The following is a 22,652-nucleotide window of genomic DNA, read 5'->3' as shown; positions in this document are numbered from 1 at the left end:
CTTCAACCCTGAAGACTTACTTTCAGGGCATTACACTACTTTCATTAGATGAACTGATATGAGATGGGGAAAAAAAGTATGGAGGTATAAGTCTTCTTAAGATACTAATTTTTTTTTTTCCCCCCCTACACCATTCTGGTTCCAATTATGTTATTTCAACTAATGTGAAATGCAAAGTTTTGTATATTATGGTGGCACAAATATAAATCATTCACTTAGACCTATATTAAAGTGCTATGGGTAAAGCTACAATAGAAAGGCTTTGCCTGCCTTTATGTGAGAGGCAGAGTACAAAGTCATCAGGATCATTAGCCTGGAAGAGTTTTTCCAGTCTTTTAAGCGGTCAGTTTAAGCTCCGCAGTTTCCACCAACTCAGTGGCCACTTCACAGACCTGTTTGCCTTTCCAGCAGGGCGAGTACACAGAGCAATCAAGTCAGGCAGCACCAGCACCTCAGCCTCATCCCAGGAAAGCTCTGGCTCTTCAGTTACTCATCCTCCTACAGCCTGTTCTTTAAGTAAAGATGCCTCTTCATCCATATTCAAGCATGGCAAGCGTATGTGTACAGTAAATACAACATTACATTGTACACAACAGCAACTCTACTGGAATTTTATAATACAGCCTTATATCACATCAATGAATAAAATCTCATCTGCTGGAACACACAAGGAGCAAGCATCTCAAGGTCATCCTCCCTCTCAAAGAAAAACCCCTCACGGGCCGTAAGCGCCTTTCCCTAGCGCCTCAGGAGACCAGCCACCATCACCTCGCCCACGCAGGCGAGCCGGGCCCCAAGGCGGGAGACCCCGGCCCACAGAGAAATGGAGGGGAGCAAAATCGGGCACCTGCTGCCGACGGGAGGCCGCTGAGAGGCCGGGCCAGGGCCCGCCAGCCGCTGACCACCACAGCCCGTCGCAGCTCCCGAGAGCCAGGCCCGGGGCAGCACCGCTTTAAACACTGCGGCTCGGCCTTTCCCTCTTTAAGGCCTGTGCGCATGCGCACGGAGGGGCGGGGCGGGGCCGCCTCTCTCTCCCGTAGGGGAAGTGCCGGAGCGCTCGAGGCGCGCTTCAAGGTGAGTGCGAGCGCGAGTGCCTCGCGGTCGGTGCGCGGTGGTGTCACGGCGGCGGCACGCGGGGGGGCCCGGCCTCTAACCGTCCCCGCGCGGCCTCCCACGCGCGGGGGGCGTGGGGCGGGGAGGGGCGGCGGCGGCGCGGCCCTGACCGGGCAGAGCGGCGCGGCGGGGCCTCGGGGGTCTCAGGGGGCGGACCGGCGGCCGCCCGCTGTCCCCGTCGAGGTGAGCGTGCCCCGGTGCCCGGTGTAAAAGTGGCAGGGCCTGCGGCCTCGTTCCGCCTCGGGGGGAGCTTGGCAGCGCCCGCCGAGCCCTCCCTGACGGGGCAGGGCCGCTGCCCCCCTTCTCGGGAGTCGCTTCGTCAGGGGTTAGCGCCTCCGTGCAGGGTAGGTGGGGGCACAGGGTTGACGGTGGGAAGAGACCGTTGGGGTTGCGTGATCTCTGGAACAGGAGCGCGAATCTCGCTTTACTGAGCTCCCGGATCAAACCGTGGCCCGGGGCGGTGGAGGAATCCCAAAGGAAGAGTCCTCCTCGGCACCCAGATCAGGGCCACTGTGCAGCTTGGAAAACTGGACATCCTTCATTGCTTCTGACCTCTATCGGTTTCTCTCTCCTACGTTATTCTGTCTGCAGCTTCTGAAATGGATATTGAACCATCTGCAAGACAGTCTCCAGTGGCTCTTCCACCTTTGACAGCAGTGATTTCTAACTCGGTCGTTGTTCATACTTAGGAAAGTGAATAATCAGTACACTCTGGGATTGCTGTCATGTGGGAGCCTGCATACAGGCTTCTCAGAAAAACATCAGGTTGCTCCTGCCTTTCTGAGAGCAACTTGCATTCTTTTGTTAATTCTTGACTTGAAATTCTGCGATGAAAAAATAGACCTTGTTTGTTAGTATTTTTAAACAATTTTCAACAACTCCAATACAATGCAACTATTTATTAAAAAAAAATGCCCCAAATGTGGTACCTGACAGCTTTCAGCTTTTTTATCTGAAAAAGTAAAGTTTATACAATCCTGTTATGTGTAGGTATGAGTGTGTATACTTACTGGGACTTTTGCTCTGTATGTCAGTCAAATTTGATAAAAAGCTCAAAGATATTAGGTTTCTTGGAATATAAAAAAATGGATGGATCAAGATCTTACTATTATTGTAATTCTTTTTCACCAATTTCTTTCTTGAGGGAAAGACTGTAGCCTGCCCTCAACCCTTATAGTGTGTCAGAGAATCCACATGGAGAAAACACTGTGGGAGGAACTTAAGTCACACCAGAGAATTCAGTGATGAAGCGTTAGGAAATCGGTCTCTTTTCCCAGGTAACGAGATAGGACGAGAAGAAACGACCTCAAGTTGCGCCAGGGGAGGTTTAGATTGGATATTAGGAAAAACGTCTTTGCTGAAAAGGTAGTCAGGCGCTGGAACAGGGTGCCCAGGGCAGTGGTTGAGTCCCCGTCCCCAGAGGTATTTAAAAGACAGGTAGATGTGGTGCTTCGGGACATGGTTTAGTGGTGGCCTTGGCAGTGTTAGGTTTACGGTTGGACTCAATGATCTTAAAGGTCTTTTCCAACCTAAGTGATTCTATGAAATCTGGATTTATTAGTTCAGTTCATGAAAGTACTTATCTTTTTATGGCATGCGTTTTTCCCTGTTCATGACAGTCAGTATTGATTCTGGCTGCTACTTTTTGAAAACTTGAGTTTGCAATTAATTAAATTCTTTAAATGTAGAGCTCCTTCAGGGTGTGGTAGAGACTTTGGTGCCTAATCCATTACATTTGCTTTTCCATTTCCATTTTCCTCACCTTGCCAGTTACAGGTACCATTTTTTTATTTTTGCCCAGCCATTCCTGTCTCAGTTTCCTTGGTTCTGTCTCATTCATCGTTACCACTTTCTCCGGGTCTCTCTTCCCATTCTATTTCTCTCTTCCCTGCTTTACTGGCCTTCAAGTTGCTATTCTTGCCACGTTTCTCTGTTCTCACTGATTCCTAGTGCCAGTCCTTCCTGTCTTTCCTTCCTGCATGTTCCTCATTCAGAGTCATTCTTCCCTGAAATTCCTTTCTTTGAGTTTTCTCTGAGGATCCTTATTCCAGCCATTTTGACACCGCAGTTTCAGAAGACTTCCAGTCTTCCTTGTCCTCCATTTAGATTGACTGCCTTCATCCTCCATGCTGCCTGGGCTTGATAAAGGAGGGATAAACTGCCTGCTCTTCCTTTTTTCACTAGGCTGCACCTGGCATGGGCTCTAATAACTTGGAAGGAGGTGAATTGTTTTGGCAAAAGTATATGCAACTGAAAACAGTGCCTTATGGGCAATCTCAGAAACTGGAAGTTCTAGGAACCAAGCCCAGGACAAACTGGGGCATTTTAGTGCTGAGGAATTTATTTAACATTTTTAAAAGGAGTTGTCATGTGTCTCTGGAAAAGTGGGAAAAGAAAGGCAAGGGGAGAAGGGGATAAGAATAAAACTGGGCCAAAACATATCTGGGACTCCACTGATGGTACTGCTGTTGTGCTGCGTAATGCTCCGGTGGTACTCACAGGGTGGGTCAGGTGATCTTGGCATAGATGATGTTAAAACTTGAAATTAATTTTACTCCATTTGATTTAAAAAGTAAAACCAACTCAGATTATTTTTGTTTTGAGAAGCTAAAGTGGTAGTGCATCTTGCTTCCTGTTGGTCTTTTAAAAAAATAAAGAATCAAATATCCTTCACTTTGGCGTTACATGTATATTGAAAAGGATTATGTATACGATACAAGTCCATTTTATTTTGCTTTTAAAAAATCTGTTCTCTTTCTCCAAAAGCTTTCCTCAGTTTACAGTGCTAAAGGATCGTGCCTCTACTTCTTTTCTTTACTCACTTTCATAATGTTTGTAATGCAAGTAAAGTTTGATTGTTTCTTACTGTGTTACAATATTAGTGTGAAAGTTTGCTTGTGTAGTGGCATTATGGACTTCCACTGTAGAGTAAGTGAAGTCATATTTAGAAGTAAATGTCCATCTCCAGTGTTGTATTTGACTGTGACAGCTGTCGTGGAATGAGTGACAATTCAGTTGCCAGCCTCGCTTTCTGTGCACCCACTCACAGTATCTGGAAGATCTTCAGATTGAATCAGTACACAGGCTTCTCAACCAAAAGCTGTGAAAGTCACCTGGGAATCAGTAGCATTTTTGTTCCCTCAATATGTCAGGCATTCAAAGAAGTAATCTAAACTTACATTGTATACTTTTTCCAGTCTCATCGTTCTATGCTACTCTGTATTGCTTTTCCTTTCTTTTAATATGTTAATATCTGTGGCTTTTTTTTTTTAAACTGTATTTTTTCTTGGTACTGTAATAGAGAGCAGATATTTCAAGTATGCGTTAGGCACAATAAAAATGCTTTTCATCATCTCTTTTCTTGTTCAGATTGGTTTTTTGTGTTTGCATAATACAGGTATTTCTTATCAAGATTACAAAAATGGAGTCAGCAGTTTTGGCAGTGGGCCTTTCTGTAAGGCATGAGCTGCACAGCAATTCTGCCTACTCTGTGTGGTTTATAAACAGTGGATCAAACCCTTAACACCATGGATAGATTGGAACTGCATATGAATAGTATATAGAGCAATGATTTGCCCACATTTCATGTGAGCTGTCACTGTTGGTTTATATTCACTGCATTCTTCACTCATTATTTCTGCACAGAGCAGTTTCATTAGTGGTTGTAAACTTAAGCCAAGTTCTGCTAGAGTGTGGTTGTCCTTTTAAATTGCACTGGGCGCATCTGACAGTTGATGAAATACTCACTGAATTCACACAAATTCTCAGATGCTAAGACTATTGCTCTGGGGATAACAACTGTACCGCTTGAATGTAAGTTTGTTACGCAAACGTTATCAGCCAAGCTAGTGTAAAAGGATTCAGGTATTCAGCAATTCAAAATTCAAACATTTACACTCAAGTGCACTTAGGAATGACATGGAATATAAAGTTAAAATACGCAATTTGACGTTTTCATGCATTATAAAGACAGGAGAGGCCATTATGAGTATAGACCTGCTCGCTTCAAAGTTTTGAAGAGGAATTTGGAATTTTGTTTGGAGAAATATTTTATAAAAAAAAGTACAAAGTGACGTGCCCAAGATGACACAGGAATTCTGTAGCAGAGTACAATGCTGAACCCAAGATCTGCCAAAACTTATCTTAGGCCATCCTTCCTCTTAGGGTTTTACATGAGTATATTTATTCCAGAGATTGTCTCAGCTGTGTGGGAATAAAAATGGATTTTTATTTCTCTCTTTAACTGTAAACTCCTGTATTTTCAATGCTCGTGTTTTGTTTTTAAACAGTAACTAGTAACTTCATCAAAGTGTGGGCTTTTTTTCCTTTTGTTGTAGACTGATGTTCTACATTGTTCTGTCCAAAGAACTGTGCAGGTCACTTACTTTTCACTGATGGGATGCTGTAAAGACACATTTGAGATCCATTTCTTGTAGTTTTTCTTGTAGCACCCTTAGGTGTTGAAATACTGAAAAGAAACTAATTCTTGAACAATTTTTGCCTAATAAGTAGCTTTTCAAGTGCAGACACAATCAAATGTTAAACCTTTATCTGGTTTACGAACAAGGTATTTTTGGTTTGAGTCAGTTGTGGCTTTTAGAGGAGAGGGAAAGGCCAGGGGTATGCCCATTTTCTCTTGATAACTATTTTGTTGTTGTTATGTTTTTCAGCACTCCAAGCTGTAGTTCTTGATGGACTGTGAGTGCTGTAATGTAGGCACTGTAACAGTACAAACAGAACGTTCGGTGTTCTGCAGTGTTCAAAGAATAAAGATGTTGGATAAGTGGCGATGATGTACTCTTTCTAGGCTCATCTGTTTAGCTTCACTCCAATTTGCTGTTCTTGTCAGCAAAATAAAGATTATGACAAAGACATCAGCTATTATGCTTCATTCCTTAATGTCCTTGGTTCTTGTGGAGGTTGGTTATTTATGGCACTCAGCTGAGAATAGGAGTAAGAACATTTTTATTTTGTGTTATCTCTGAAAGCGTATGAGATCATGATTTTTCTCCTGTTAAATAGGGTTCGTTCCCTGTTAATCGCTTTGGCATCTCACGGTTGCAAGAACAAAAATTTACAGTCCTCTTTTAAACTGTTGAAATTTAAGGAGAAATTTTTCAGTAAAACAGATCAAATGGTGATCTAATTCTTTCTCATCTCTGGCCCAGACCGTTTCTTAGGAGAAAATGCCCTGCTAATAGGAAGACTTGCTATTTCATGTGAAACATCTGACACAACAATCTCCTTTTATCATATACTGCATAGTGCTATTACTGGTATGCGTACCTGCCTTTCATTGAGTTGCACCTGACTTACACATGCAAAGCTGCCCCAGTGTCTTTTAGGTGGGAACAGAGTGTTCTCGGTCAGCACAGGAAAGCAAACCAAACACGTCTCCTGCAGCCTCGTAGAGGGTGGTCATGATCCTACGAGGAGCATGGTACATTACAATTTTCAGTCTTTCCAGAAGGTGCTACTGTGACATTGCATAAAGTCATGGCTTTAACAAGGTAAACAGGGCAAGTCTTTACTCACATGCTTGTTTATTTTACATTTGAGCTTGTTTTATATGATTCCTGGGCATGGATGCTGAAGTTAGTGAGGCACGTATTTCATTCCCAGTTTCCAAGTTACTAACTACTTTGCCTCACATTATTTTTCAAGAAAATTTATGTTTCAGTCCTTCAAACAATGTTTTCCTTTGTAGGAATCCAGTGCGAAATTGCTGCAAAAGCAGGGATGATTATACAGAGGGTAGTGCTGAATTCACGCCCCGGTATGTATTTCTCTCCAATAAAGGAGCAATGTGTTTGTTATGGTTGCCTAATGCTCCAAAATGGTGAGGGTACAAACAGACACTAACTTAAGATATTGGCATTTATGTATCTTATATTGCATGCAGCAATAAATAAAGTTTATTGTGAAGTGTATTTATTTAGTCTGTATATACAGATTTCTAAACTCTTGGGTGAGAAAAAAAGGGTTAATGAATAATATATGAGAAAACCCAAAATATAGGGACTCAAAGTGAAGAAAGATTAGCAAGCATTGCTTTTTAGTTCTGACATTGGTTCTTTTTGCACTTTAGGAGATGACTAAAATAAAGTATTTTGTTACTGTTAATTTTTGTTTCCTTTTAGTAAATATTGAGTCTTTTCTTCCTCCCGTGTTTCAAAGTGTTTGTTTTTTAAATTTACGCTTCTGAGGATCTGTTTACTTCCTTGCTTACACATTTGCCTTGTTACGGATGTCAGCACAATTTTTTGAATAGTGAGTTTATAAATTTTCTGTTGTAGAAGACCCACATGTGCGCATTAAGTTTTTGGGGGGGGGGGGTATTGTATGCTGCTCGAGGCCAAAATAGTCCTAAGAAGTAAGAACTATTGTGTGACCTTCAAATAAGTCTTTTCTAATGCAAATCAAATGTTACAGCAGTAGCCTGCTGTAGTCACCCAGTCACTCTGACTTAAAACGTACATGGGGATCTGGCTCTCTCCTTTTGGTGCCGCTGGTTCCGGTTGTCAGTCTGATTGATCTGCTGCATGTGGTACCAACCTGAGGATGAAGCCTCCAGTTCTGGGGCTCTTGGCATACGTTTTATAGGTGTTTCTGCGAAGCTTTGATTTAAGGAGGTCTGTCTGTAGCTGCAAAGGGATGCTCTTTCAGCATACACATGCGCAGTGGCAATGGTCTGTGTTCCCCCAGTCTCACTGAGTCCACAGAGACTGAAAGGTGAGGGTTTAAAACTTCCCTGGTTAAAATTTATGGTTATTTGCTACTGGCAAAATAGTGCACTATGTTTTTGTTATGCGAGAGAAGTCCCAACGCATGTCTTGTTTTGAAAGTTCGGAGCTTTTCAGCACATAAGGTATATAGAACCATTTTTTGAGAATGGGAATAGCCCCTTTTTTTTTTAATTTGCTCTGATTGTTCATAAAAATTATGTGTAGCAAACATCGTGGAAATTGTCAGTCAGTGCAAGTGCCTGGTACTGGCCCAGGTGAGCGTAAGCTGACAGATCAGCAGGTCTTCACTTTGGATCGTGGCAGCGCCCCCATTTAAATCGTAGTCTGTGATACAAAATCTGAAAGTTGGTCGGTAGTTTTATACCTCGATAAAGCTACAGGCTAACTTATTTTAAAAAGGACTACCTTAAAAAAAGGCCTTCCCATATTGATTAAGGGAAGCTGTACATTGATTCATTTATTTATTTGATTTTAAAATAATTCTAGGTAAGAATGGAGTGCCAGTGGCCGAGAACTTCCGACTGGAACAAAGCACAATAGCAGATATGATCGAAGCAGGACAAGTGCGTGTTAGAACTCTTTATCTCTCTGTGGACCCTTACATGGTAGGTGATGGACCGAGAGCTAAGCCAGCATTTGTTTTTAAAATATCTTCATCTCTGTACCTGTCATGATGTCTAACGCCAAAGTTACCAATTACAGGACAAATATATCTCTAGTATAACTTAGTAATTCTATTCATTCTGATTGAGTTATATTGGGAAGGAACTTGGCATTAATGTGCCTGTGATATATGTAAGAATATGACTTTATAGGACCAGGAAGAGACTGTGAGCCCTGGTAAACCGTTACAGAATTGTTTGTATCTGCTTTTTCTGAACTTTGCCTTTTTTATATACATTTTTTAACTTTTTTTTTTGCCATGGAAGGAAGTAATAATTCAAGTAAATAGTTCAAGTTAAATGTTATTTAGCTATTATCAGTTTTGTTTACAAATGAAAGTCAGATTTTCTCCTTAAGTGGGGGATGGCAATAGAAAAATGTGTCAATACTTTGTAAACAATGGAAACAGAGAGAGGATTAGTGAATGAAGCCATAACCAGCACTTGCACCTAATTCTGCAAAACTGTAGAAATCATGTGGTTGGGAGAGTTGTGGGTTGAAATAGAAGTGAAGGTAGGAGGAGAACCAGACAGACCCAGTCTGCTAGTATGTAAAAGTTTGCTATAAAGAGAATTCTGATCATTTGTTCCCTACATAGATGGAGATAGTAGGAAAGAAACAGTCTTAATTTCAGGAAAGTACATTTAGCTTGGGAATTAAGGAAAAGTTTAAGAATCCTGTAGTACTAACTCAGGCTACAGGGGGAGATATAAAGGACAGACTTCAGATTTCAAGATGTTTCATTAAACAGATCTCTCTCAGGGATGGTCTAAATATACTTGACTGTTCTTCATGCATAGGCACGGACTAAATGACTTGTGGGTGTTTTTTTCAATCCTGCATTTCTATGATTCATCCAGTTAAGGAACAGCATTTATAGGATTCTCGTCAGATCCAAGCCACTCGTCTTTGGTTGCACGGCTGACTTTGAGGCAGCGTCTATAGAAGGTGTTGGTTTTAGTAACGCTGCTGGAGGAGACCAGAATGGTCCTTTTGTACTGAGCAAACAAGAGGGGAAAGAGGGATCTGAGAAAAGATGGTGAATATTTGGGGCTTATTGAGAGATTTTTGGGTAGCCCTTTGTGTTTGAAGTTTTAAACATACCTCATCCCAACTTGAGCTCATAAACAAACCATGTGTTCCACCAGGGCCTTTCATTAAAGCCTTGTCTTTCAGCGCTGCCGAATGAATGAGGATACTGGCTCAGATTACCTCCTGCCCTGGCAGCTGTCTGAAGTTGCTGACGGTGGGGGCATTGGGGTTGTGGAGGAGAGCAAGCACGATAACCTTGCTAAAGGGGACTTTGTAACATCCTTCAGTTGGCCCTGGCAGACAGTGGCCATTCTAGATGGAAGCTTGCTACAAAAGGTAATGTAAATGCAAGGCGCAGATTGTCGCTATTTTCTGTTCCTAAACCTTTTTTTTCTTTTTTTAAAATAGTGGCTAATGATACCATTTCTTAGTCAAAAACAAACCAATGTTATTGAAGCAACCAGTTCTCAAAAGGCAAATCAAAAAATCTGTATCAGTTTCTCTCTTTTCTTAATAAAGAAAAATAATGCTTTTTTTTGGTCACAGACATGCCAGTATTATTTCAATTGTTGGATTTTTAATAAATTTCCCTGAAGCTGCTTCTGTTAATTAATTCTGTTAATTATCCTAATTCTAGTTAGAAGTCCCAATCCATGAGAATGTAGTCATAAGACTTAAGTGTTTAGATATATTTAATTCAATATATTTCACTAACATGTCCTAGCAAAAGCTTGTACTTGAGATTTTACATCCACAGAAGAAAGGGTATTCAACATTAAGTTGAATGTGGAAAGGTAACAGTGCATTAGGTGTATTGTGTTCATCGTCCTCATGTAACACAGAAAATTATTGCAGTTTAAGAATGTACAATTTCAAATAAGCTTCTTCCTTTAGGACCCTTTGCCACTGATCTGCAATTGCAATATTTGATAAAACGGTGCTATTTTATCCTTTATGCTAACATAAGGATAGTTTACCATTGCTGGAAACTTCTTATCTCCCAACTGCTTTTTGACACTTCCATAATTAAAGCTCTTGCAAGTGACTTTGTGTAAAAACTTTTTCTAAAACTGTGGAAATATAATCTTTGTTTCATTTTCTATAAACTTGTTATTAAGGTAGACCTATTTTATAGCTAGCTTGTCCCTACCAGTTGTACCTTGCCTGGTAAATATCCTAAGTTAGTCTTCTACCCTCAGGCAATCAAATAGCAAACAGCAAAACCTCGCCTTAAAAAGAAATGAACACCACCACATGTTTCTGTTTTATAGCTTGTTCCACAACTTGTAAATGGACGCCTTTCCTACTTTCTCGGTGCAGCTGGCATCACAGGACTGACGGCTCTGTTAGGTGTAAAGGAGAAAGGACACGTGGCTGTGGGTGCAAATCAGACAATGGTGGTGAGCGGAGCAGCCGGTGCCTGCGGCTCTTTGGCCGGCCAGGTAGGCAGGCTTAAGACATACAAGCATACTCTGTTACCAAGTTTATCTTCTGAAACATGCTGGTTAGTAAACGTACAGATAAAATCATTGTAAATGTGAGCAGGTGTAACTCCATGGGAAGGGCCAGTTTCACAGATTTGGCTCACACTCTCACTGACAAAGATTTTAGGAGTGAAACTTAAATTTCCTGAAGCTGGGATAGGAGGTAAGCGGTCCGAGGTGATCACTTGTCACTAGCATAAATAAAATAGATGGTTTAAATACATGTTTTTACTATGTATTTATATAGTAGTCTGCCATTTGAACACAGTCTTTGAGTTAACTGGTGACTTTCATTTTTTAAATATTAAAAAATAGTCAGTAAAAAAAAAGTAGTAAACCCTTCTTTGTGTTGTGTTCCATGGCATCCTTTGTGTTTTGAGATTTACAACCCTTTTATCCCCCTCAGCTTTGCAGAACATGTTGTGGTGTGTTTGTGTGTGTGTATATGTGCTTATCTACAAATATACACACACACGTATATACACAAACACAAACAACAGTTATTAAGCAAGCTTAAGACTTACTGATAAAGAGGAGTTATGAGGAAACAATGCATAAGCAAATCTATGAATTATGTTCCAACCTTTTTGGCCTTTTATTAGCTATGTTACGGTACTTGGCAGATGGTGGTTTTATATTATATTTGGCTCTCCAGTACTGCCAGTCATTGGTGACTCCACCGACTAAACCTCCCGCTGTCAGTGAGTTTGGAAAGATGGCAGATTTTCATAGAATCATAGAATCTTTAAGGTTGGAAAAGACCCTTAAGATCGTCGAGTCCAACCGTTAAATAGACTTAATTTTAAAATTAAATTTTGGTTGTTAAATTTTGGTTGTACCTGCCCCTTCTCTATGTGTGAGGAGGGAATGACAAGAGGCAGTTGTGCCACGAGATGGGAGCGTGGGCTGAACTTTGCTGCCTGGCGTTTAGTGGGATGGGAGATAACTGTAACACCCCCTCAGGCCCCCTTCCTCCCCCTGGTATCTTTATGCCCTTCCTCCCCCTGGTATCTTTATGCAGATGAATGATCTAACTGCTCTTTATTGTTTGTTGTTCTGTTTTCTTTTTTTTTTTTAACTGTGCTCCTGCAGATTGGCCGTCTGGAGGGCTGCTCTAGAGTGGTGGGGATCGCTGGCACAGATGAAAAATGCTCCATTTTGGTCCAAGAAATGGGGTTTGATGCTGCTATCAATTACAAGAAGGGGAACGTGGCAGAGCAGCTACGTGAACTCTGCCCAGGCGGTGTGGATGTTTACTTTGACAATGTTGGTGGAGACATCAGTGATATAGTAATAAGTCAGGTGATTATACCAGCTGTTGGGTTTATTCTAGTCATTCTCCAATGTCTGCGTGCCCAGCTTTGAATTAATTCATACCAGAGACCAGCCTGCAATACAGCAGAGCAGGCTTTCCGCTTCATTGATCTAAACCACGAGCTGATCCTGGTCCTGAGGAGAAATCAGATATTTGAAATCGGTGTCTGTCATTTCGACTAGCCTGGCAGTATAGTAGTGGAAACACAATTTCCGCTTCTTGTTTCTCGCTTGTTTGGCCAGGAGACTTGGTAATATTCTAAAAACCTTGTCTGTCAGTGTTTTGTCAGCTTTGGTTTTCTGGCTTCAGAAAAGACCAGCTCTGCTAAGCCTCCATAAAGAGTCTTGACCAGCCCTCTTCATCGTTAATGTGAAACTACTCTGTCCCATGGCAGGGAGGCTTTGGTGGCAATGCCATCTTTGGGAGCTCTAAATCACAGCTGTATCCAACAGCTGTATCTAGCTTCTTGGTCCTATTACCCATCCTCCTGACAAAAAGGGCACATAGTAAGATAACCATTTCTTACATTCCTTGTATTTAATGCCTTTTAAAATTACACATAGGCCGTATAACATTTATTTTTCCACTATTGCCCTGTATTTATCTCTTTGAATACTGTCATAGGTTGAATGGAACTGCCGGCAATTCTCCCACTCTTTTGTAGAAAATGTGGCTCTAAATAAGGATACCCATGTGAAAATTTTGCAATGTAATCTATTGCATCTCTGGAAAATGCAGTTTCTGAGACCAAGAAATGTAATTTTTCTCACTTTGTGCTGTCCCAAACAGATGAATCAGAACAGCCATATCATCCTGTCTGGACAGATTTCTCAGTATAACAAAGATGTGCCTTATCCTCCTCCGCTGCCTCCTGACATAGAAAAAATACAAAAAGAAAGGAATATCACAAGGTACTTTTCTCCTCCAGAACTTGTGACCGGGTTCCAGGTAGATTGTACATGTGATGTTGTGACCCCGACGTTCGTAAGGTATTCTCTAGATCCACAGTAGGCACATGTAATTGGAACAGAACTTTGCCGTACTAAGCAAGGAAATTATAATCACAATGTCAGTAAATCCTTTCTCTTACATTTGTCTCTATCAGCATAAAAAATGGGAAAGGACGTTGTTACATGTTAACATGGTTGCTTGATTTAATCCTGGAGTCTCTGACAGATTCTTCAGTATGAGGGAAGGTGTTGCCATGGTTCTGTTCTCAGTTGTTTTGCAGAGTGCCTTCTCTCCAAGCGTAGTAGTTCAGGCAGAGAGAAAATAAAATATTTTTAAAGTAAGGATGCAGCTGATGCAGTGATGGTATTGAAATTACGTTTTTAGTATTTGGTTTTATTAAATAATGGGACTGTGGGTGTGACAGATATGTACAGGTAGAACAGTAATTTTTGTTATGACTCTGGGAATTGCTGAATCTCCTGTCAGGATTCAGGTGGAGCTAAGGCAGAGACTAGGAGCAAAGTCTTTGGAGATTTTCATTCATTGCATTGCAGAAAGTTGGGGAGGCTTTTGATTTCTGTGCAAACAGATTGACCTCTTCCAATTAAAATTCTTTTCTTGTCCCTGTTACTGTTGTCTGCACTTTTAAAAAATGGATAAAAATACTAAAATACACCATGCGTAATAGAAGGCAGTGGAAAATTTAGTCAGTACATTGCTACTAGTAATTACCGGTTTTGATGATCGTTTCAGTTTCTCTTGATTGCTATATGCAGCTGTGACAGCAGGATATGCAAAATTTTGGGGAGCCTGAAAGTTAATTTATACTCACCATCTAGTTGCAGGTCCTTTAATTATTCTCCCTACCACAAAAAAAAAAAGTAAAAAAGAATAGGAATTCACTCACATTTTATGGACATCTGCTTATTCTGGCGATACTACTTGATTTTTATTACTCTCTTCTCTGATACTTGAACAGAATTACTTGTCTAAGATGTATGTTACTGTCATGCTCCCACTGCAGGGAGCTGTCTCAACAAGCTGGCAAAGCTCTGAGCTGTGTCTCATTGTAATTAGTACTCATAATCCTTCAGTATCAATAATGCTGTTTCCTGAAAAGATTTGTAAAGATTTCAAAATATGCTTCCCAACCTTTCTTAAATCAAGGGTCATTCTTTTCTTTCACAGGGAAAGATTCTTAGTGTTGAACTACATGGACAAACAAGAAGCTAGTATATTACAACTCTGTCAGTGGATCCAAGAGGGTAAACTGAAGGTAGGAACTTTTAAATCTAATTTATGGCCTCTGATACTACCTCCTCAGATCATGGTCTGACTACAAGAAGTCCGATTTCTTTGTCTTTGGCTCTCTTACCATGCCTCAGAATTGAACAGATTTTCTTATGAATGTTGAAGTATACTTAAAAGCTTATTAGGTAGCACTGTTTCAGTAGATACCTGCTGAGGACGATGTGACTGTAGTACGACAAACTTCTCTAATTACATGCTGCTGATGTCTATATTTCTTTCAGTATAGAGTGCAAGTGCTTTTTTACTTGAGGGATCAGACCTTCAAAAATACTTACTTTCAAATTCCTGAGTAGTTAGTGGCCTGAATGCTTTAGGGGATCTTGTCTGAAATTTTGTTTCAAGCTTTATAATCACCATTTATTATTTTGTGATGGGTCGATGCTTTATCCATCCCTTCCCTGTAAGGTCTGTCAAAATTAGGTTTTGATTCTTCAGGTGATTTTCTCCTGGGAAAATCCCGAGACGTGAAATTTTGGCAGGGGCAGGGATGTTCCAGTTCTGATTGAAGCATTAAATTGCCTACAGGTTTATCAGAAAGTCTCCACTCCTCTCTTGATGAAAGAATCTGGCCCAAACAGAGCACTGTCCACCGTAGCAAGAGAATCCCTTAGATTTTGGTAGTTTCTGTGGCAGTTTCATGGCATATTTCTAAGAAATGTTAATCTTGTTTGAAGAAAGCTAAAAGGACTTGTTTGCATTGACAGGTCAGAGAGACCGTGGTAGAAGGCTTAGCAAACATTGGCGGTAAGATTTTTACACCATTTTCTAAGAATAATAGTCTCATTAAATACAATGACAGTAGAGGTTAACTACCTCCTTTGTTTCATTTGCCAAGTCAGATTTTTGTATTTTATCTGCAACATTTTTATGTTATAATAAAAAATATATTTTTTCACAAGGTATTAAAACGTTCTGTGAGATTATTTTATGTTAAAAAAACCCTATTGAATATAAATGTTGAGATTTTTTTTTGTTTGTTTTACTATTGGGGGGGGAATGAATTGTTGAACTGCTACCTTAGCAGCTGGTGGTAGTCACCCTGATCTTACAGATTTAAGGTGCTGCCCGTTTCTTAGAACTTGTGTGTAAGAAAATGGTATTTTGGAAACCTTGAACTTAGGCTTTAAAAAACCCAACCTCTAACAGTGCTTGTTATTGTATTTGCTAACAAATTGAGAAGTACACACAAGAAAGGGGAAAGCATATTAGAGAGTCCTAAACAAAGTAAAAAATAATTTCTTTTAAAGGAACAAAATAGCCTGTAGCCCGTTCAAAAAATCTGTAAGAAAATATAAAAATGAAGGGGGCCTTGTGACTCCAGTGAGACGAGAGCCAGGTGATTCAAGATGTGCTGTAAGAATGCTTCGCTTTCAAGTAAAAGGGAAGAGTATGATTTAGTCCATTTAGTCTTTAGTCCCACAACATTGGAAACCAGTAGAATTAAGCAATAGCCAAATCTTAGAGATTTAAATTTATTCTAGTCATTGCTACTTGCTGGTATACATATGTATTTTGAAGGAATTTGATCAAATATAGCAGTCATATTTCATACTTTGTTTACTCAAAGATTTATTTTGCACCAGCTTCTGGCATTTATTGCACTATGTAGAGTATTTATAAACTTTCTCCTTTCACAAAAGTTTGTGAAACCCACAGCATTTGTGGGCTCTCCCGTCCCGCCTTGTCTTTCTGTTTGGTATTTGTATGGCATATCACAAAAGCAGCAACTGTAATCATTAACTTGTATAGGCCTAAACAGTTGCTTACAAATCAGTTCGTTTAATTATTACACAAAACTGCCCTTAGCAGTTCATTACAGACTGGCTTTTTTTCCCCCTTCTTAATTTGGGGAGCTGTTTAATACATTTGCTTCTACCATTTTTTTTAATTTTTTGAAAGTTACGTGGCACATTTTGCTTGGCACTAACTTATTTCATCATTTCTCTTGAAGCTGCTTTCCAGTCCATGATGAATGGAGGCAATATTGGAAAACAGATCGTCTCAGTTTCTAAGTAAATGTTATTGCTTTGGGAAAAATAATTGGATTCTATCTCTAACAGTGAGCAAGTTTTTACATATACTAATTTCCATTTTCTTAAATAAACCATTACATTGTTCTGTTTGTACTGAAAGCAGAGATTCTGGGATGCTAAGGCAGAACCTATGCTAATAAACTAAATAGAACTGGAAACAGGAATGCAATCATTTATACTAGAAATGAGTAATACGTTCTTTGACATGATTTTGACGGTTGCCAGCTAGCACACTTGCATATATTTCATGGGTATGGTTTGGAAGTTAGAACATCCTAGGAACCATTTCCAATAAGCAATTTGTATGCAGCCACCTAGTTTTGGTTGTTAGAAGAATTTACTAGTGTTGATGTGCACCATTCCCATGCTAGTTTGTCTCAATGCCCCGGAACTTCTCTGGGAGTTTTTAGCTTACTAGTCTAAGTTTACCCTGACGGTCCAATCAATCTGGCTAATCGTTTTAGAATGCAACTGTTCTCATTTTTACAGATAATTGCAGTGAAAAATTCCATTTCTGGAATTCAAGGTCTCTAATAACAAAGGTATTTCCCCTTTGCCATCTGGAACAAATTTCGACGGATCTGTCTTGTGCCTTGCTCTGTATTGTATCATTATATCCCCTATTTTCAGAGCACTTGAAGCCTAATTCTTTTACAATTCCATCTGCATGCAGCCCGAGACTTTCGTCAGAGACAGGTTCAGGTGTAGGGTGAGCCTCCTGCTTAAGAGTTCATTTATTCGCTCTTCTCGATCTTTGCATTCCAGACTTAAGTGAAGTTTTCTTTCTAGAATTCCTTTTCTAAAATCGACTGTATCTTATTTTTATGACAATCTCCCCGATTTCACTAGTTTCTCTGGTTTGTACACCTCTCCAGGGTGACAGAGGATCTCAAAACATGCTGCCTGATGACAGAAGGTAACTTTGCAGACAATTGACCTTCTCTTCCCACAGTAACTTGTCTTGGCTCAGAATTTTTGGTCTAACAATGCTCTTTTACCATCTCAATGGGGAAACTTGAAAAAATGAGTCACCGTTTCCAAGTTTGACTAGCATAACCCCAAGCCAAATGAGACTGATGAGATTAAGTGTGTGTCTTCAAAAGCAAGAAACAGAAAAGGGAACAGATAATTATCTTAAAGACATTAGAATTCCACTACTGTGTACATTTAGAGACATTAACATGTGTTTATTTAGAGAATAGGATTGTTCATGACACATTCTGACTTACAGGCGATTGGTTTTGGTTTTAATTTGTTTGCCTTTAAGAGAAGTGCTTCCCAACAGCAGGGTCAGCTGAGCTGTCCAGAGAACGGATTCTCTAGGATCTGCCTGAGTCACTACCTAGGCTCAGACTAAATGGAATCCAAGGGCTAGGAAGGAAACACTATGCAAGAAATTTGGCATTATAAATCATTTTGCATGCTATGGAAAGTAAGACAATGGGTATCAAAATTGCCTGACATGGTTGTGAGCAATCTGAAAAACAGTCTTTTCATTTCCTAGTGCTGAAGCTAGCCCTGAAAGAAGGAAGCGTGCAGTGACAGATGCCATAAACTTTGAGGAAGAGAAAGACACCTGCAGTATAGCATTAGATGGTCTAACATCTTCCAGTAGGCACTTTTCAACTACAAAACTAGTGATTGGTTCACTTTCAGCTAGACTGTGAATCCAACATCAGCATAACCAACTCAAGCAGCATTAGAAACGGTGTCACACTGGGATAGAAGCCAAAATTGTTATGCAGTAAAATCAGTACGATCATAGTTGGCAAATGAAGACAGAAAGCAACAGGTGAGTGAAATTCTGTGAATTCCTGCGTATTGACTGTTTATAGATGGTAACTCACTTGTGAAGGTTAAGCAATGCAGGCTTGTAAGACTTGATAATTTGTGTGTATATTAAAACGAGAGGCAGGAGGAAATGCAGTGATCCTGAGCACTGTCTCTAGACTTTCTAGAATTGTCTCTAGAATTGTCTAGAATTGTCTCTAGACAATTGTCTCTAGAAATTGTCTCTAGACAAATTGTCTCTAGACAATTCCTGTCATGTCAGCTGGATTTAATGGGGAAGGAGCTGATGGGAATACAGCCTTTCTAAACAGCAGCTCTAATGAGTGTGCTGATGTGTCCATTGCCCCCTTTCCTTTCTTTCTTCCCTCCCACATGCCTATGCCTGATAGGAATATTCAGATTAAAACGGCATCACCATCACCCTATAGTTTTGTTACCCAATGTATTCTGCATTCTGCATTCAACTTCTGCCAGGCAGCAGGTTAGCCTTAATGCACTTTAACACACTTAATCTTTCTGAATAACCGTCCTCATCCTTACAGTTCATTCCTAAAGCAAACATCTAAACGCAAAGGAAAACAGCCCACTGCACACACACGACCAAGCTGATATTAACCTGAGACTCCATTGCTACTGCTCCTGAAAATTGTTATCGATGCAAGAGTATTTTTACAAATGAGAGTGTTAGTATTGCTGTTGCTGCTGAGTTGAAATAGTATCAGTTTTAATTAGGAACAGAAAGCCCTCCATTGAATTTGGGTTTTTTTTGTGTGTGTGTCTGTAATTGTACATAAATATATGGCACTTTTCGGGGCATGGCGTCACGATGGTGTTTTGTATTTTCTTCTACCCTTGAAGACTAAGCTCTTCCTACACACAAGTTTCAATGTACTGTAACTTGCATTCCCCTGTATTTGGCTTCCTCCAATCTATCAATTTTGTTTCAGTTTCAACAGCCTGTTTTAAGAAAAACGCCTTTTGTTCTTAAAGCTGAAGACCCTTCTGTTTTAATTCCAGCCTGCTTGGAAGGAAGTATATCTTAGGATAGTATCCAAAGCAAGCTAATACCCGGATATTTCAAAAGAGAGTTCACTGTGGTGAGTTTGTGTTGTATGAACGTAAGAAAGCAATCATAACAATAACCACTACTGAAAAGGCATGAAAATGTTTTCCTTTCCTATGTTATAGGTGAAGGCCTCAGTCTGACATATTTATGTTTCCAAAGTTACATTTGCTTGTCCAAAGTACAGATTTTGTACTTTTGAACAGCATTTGCTGAAGAGTTACTCCCGAGTGAGCTCATCTCTGGCACTGTGAGCTGACACACCTTCCAGGAATGACAGTCCTCTAGGAAGCTGTTTTTCACAACTGAAACAAAATACGATAAAATTATAAAATGCCCAGCACTATTATTTTTACAGCAATTGCTTAGTAATCCACAAAAGTCGTAAGAGCTGATGATATGAGGTATGATCCAGAGTGAGATCATGCTGAGATACTGATTCTTTACCGTACTAAAGGCAGCTTGATTGCAGCAGCATTCCTGTAGTGAGGTAAGCTCTCGAGGGCAATATAAGTTTTATCAGCATTGGTCAAATGGCTTTAGGGAAAAAAGAAAAAAAAAAAAGATGGGGACAGTTGAAGTCAACCTCATCCTGGTACCCCCAGTGTTTAGGGGGGGTACCCCCCTAAACCTTCCCGCAGTCCCTCCCTCTCTGCAAGAAGGAGCCTTCCTCACCCCAGCAGCCCCTGCTTGCTTTCTTTTGCCTCCCAGGCTGGGGAGTGTGGGAGGGGAAAGTAAAGGGCCAAGGAGCAGGCTCTGGTGGGGTGAATTCTGGACAGGAGCCAGCAGGGTTTAGGGGGGGTACCCCCTGAACGTCTCACAGAAGCATTTCTTTACTTGTGAATCCTGGCTCATGTTACCTCTTAAGAATAAATAAAAATCAAAGGGAGAAAATGCTTTAAACCAAGTGCCCACAGTTGTAAAAAATATTAATACATTTTTCACCTTGTCTTAATTTCTTAATTATTGTAATAGTGTGACTCTTCGGCAATCATATATTTTGCACTGTAGGAGAGGTCTCATTTAACAAAGGGTGACTAATAACTGGTAACAAAAATCCCAGACGCTTACGGTGTAGTAGATAGATAGTCACTGGCTGCAGAAGCCAGCATTCGTCCCATGAAGCTTTACCTTTACAAAGATGGTGAGTGATAGTTCTTAAGATCTTAAGCAAGGGCAAGCATGAATTCAGAGTAGGAGTTGCGTGACCACAGTAAGGTACTATAAGCTCAGCTATACAATCTTTATAAATAAGCATTGCTTGTTGCAAAGGGTAATAAATCTTAAACAGCATTGGGCAGAGAGACCTTTTTTTTTCCTTATTTTTCTTTGAGCCAATCTTCTGCTTGTTTGTATTGGTAAAGTTTTATGCACTCCCATTTCCATCCCTTCTCCCTTTGCACCTTGAACGATTGCTGTTGGCTGTCCTGTATTTCATTTTCTTCCCTTCTGCTTTCTTACTCTCCATTTTTTCCATTTTTTTCCCCCTTTTCCTTTTTTTTTTTTTTTTTTTAGTTCATCATGTTTCTTGTCCTCCTTGTTGTTGGCTTCTTCCTTGGTAACCAGAAAAACATGCTGTTTTTCATAGGAGCACTTATTAGTGGTTTAATGCTAGGCTGTGTAGTTTAGTGTCAGGATTTCATGGAAAACGTCAGTGATGCCATGAAAAGAGCTTGCCAGCCCTGACATAAACATCTTACTGCAGTTTATAGTAGCTGTTGTTACATAAGTGGAGAGAGCGAAGGCAGGTGCCTGTCAAATAGCTGCATCTCGTTTTATTCTATATGTTAATGCATTGATCGTGGAAGAAGCAGATGTAGGATTACTTACTTAGTCCTGTTGTTTGTAACATTGCTCTCCTCTCTTGCTACACTGCCTTTCTCTTTACTGGGTTGTCTTCACAGTGGGAAATGTTTATACAATCCATAAATAGACTGCCAGGGGATAAAAGAAGATCACAGGCAGATGGTATTATCCCTCAATAAGAAACAGTAACGGCAGCTGGAATAAGCTCCAAAACTAGAAAATATTTTGTGAGACACAGCTGGGAACTCTTTAGGAAAAGCGCAGAAAGAAGCAAAAATGAGTCAAGACTTTTCAACCACAGGAACACAGAAAAGATACCAGAAAGATACCTTGGATAGCAAAATTCAGTTTTGCTACAGCACTCTACTCTGGGTCGAGTGGTGGTGGTAAGAGGGTGGCTGAACAGGTCAGCAGTAGTGAAAGAAAACAAAGTATGAAGTAGCAAAGCAGTGTTCGTGCAAGAGAAGGGAGGTGCAGTTTATTTTTATAGGAGACTGAGGGCAAACAGTGAGAGAAGGCAGTAGGGTTTCATGGGGCTATGGGTCTGCCCTCCCCTGCTCCACCCTCTGCTTGGACTGGCTTCTCCTTATCTCCGAGACCTTCCCGCAGTCCCTTCCTCTCTGCAAGAAGGAGCCTTCCTCACCCCAGCAGCCCCTACTTGCTTTCTTTTGCCTCCCAGGCTGGGAAATGTGGGAAGGGAAAGTAAAGGGCCAAGGAGCAGGCTCTGGTGGGGTGAAGTCCGGACAGGAGCCAGCAAGGTTGGACTTTCTCCTGCTCCTGGGGCACCGGGGGGAGGGCAGGACGCTGTCTGCTGGTGCCTTTCCTGCTGGGATGGAGCTGCCTTTACATCTGACTCCCCCAGGGGAGTACCTACACCTCTCTCCGGGCAGTAACAATCCCAGTAGAAAGCTGCATGGGCAGCAAAGAGCATTTTAAACTGGCACAGCCTGTTGCGTGTCCTCGGGCCAGGCAGCCTGAGCGAGCCTCCCGAGCCCTGCAGGCAGCTGTCTCTCGCCTCTGCCTCAGCAGCTCCAGAAAGGGGTTCTTTCTCTCTGAACTTTTGGAACTGTTATGGGTGGGGTTTTTGTATTTTTATTTTGTTAGTATGCTGTAGAGATAGCGGGAAAAGCACATGGAAAAAGCCTCTTTCCCCCCCATCCTTGCATTTTCCACTACACTGAATGCCAAGATCTCTTTCTTGGGATCACTGGATTTGACAGGCCTTCACTGATGACAGTTATAGGAAATTATGCATGGCAATGGCATTCCCCTGGGAACTTCCCTCTGCAAGTTTTGCTCAGCCCGCAGTGCGCCGAGAGTAACGCACGTACAAGAATCTTCTCT

At 40.9% G+C, this 22,652-nt stretch overlaps 1 protein-coding gene across 1 annotated transcript; it reads left to right on the top strand.

The window, feature by feature from the left end:
• Positions 1–1,013: 1,013 nt before the first annotated feature.
• Positions 1,014–16,812, top strand: PTGR2 (prostaglandin reductase 2). The gene is made up of 10 exons (XM_087746345.1): positions 1,014–1,074; positions 6,821–6,889; positions 8,346–8,464; positions 9,699–9,890; positions 10,826–10,996; positions 12,131–12,340; positions 13,143–13,264; positions 14,493–14,580; positions 15,320–15,359; positions 16,567–16,812. Exons 2-10 carry the CDS (start codon positions 6,853–6,855, stop codon positions 16,629–16,631), a joined length of 1,044 nt encoding a protein of 347 aa, XP_087602471.1. The 5' UTR covers positions 1,014–1,074; positions 6,821–6,852; the 3' UTR covers positions 16,632–16,812.
• The last annotated feature ends 5,840 nt before the right edge of the window (positions 16,813–22,652 follow it).

Source organism: Nipponia nippon, unplaced genomic scaffold (assembly GCF_047370975.1).
Source record: "Nipponia nippon isolate SJK-2023a ecotype South Korea unplaced genomic scaffold, ASM4737097v1 scaffold_10, whole genome shotgun sequence".
Lineage (NCBI taxonomy): Eukaryota > Metazoa > Chordata > Aves > Pelecaniformes > Threskiornithidae > Nipponia > Nipponia nippon.
The sequence above is the reverse complement of the archived record's forward strand: the minus strand, read 5'-3'. Positions and strand labels throughout refer to the sequence as shown.

Bases quoted from the DNA above. Each gene is read 5' to 3' on its own strand.
- PTGR2 (XM_087746345.1), top strand. From the start codon at position 6,853: ATGATTATACAGAGGGTAGTGCTGAATTCACGCCCCG. The intron at 10,997-12,130 runs GTAGGCAGGCTT...GTGCTCCTGCAG, and splicing joins GCGGCTCTTTGGCCGGCCAG to ATTGGCCGTCTGGAGGGCTG. The intron at 13,265-14,492 runs GTACTTTTCTCC...TTTCTTTCACAG, and splicing joins AAAGAAAGGAATATCACAAG to GGAAAGATTCTTAGTGTTGA.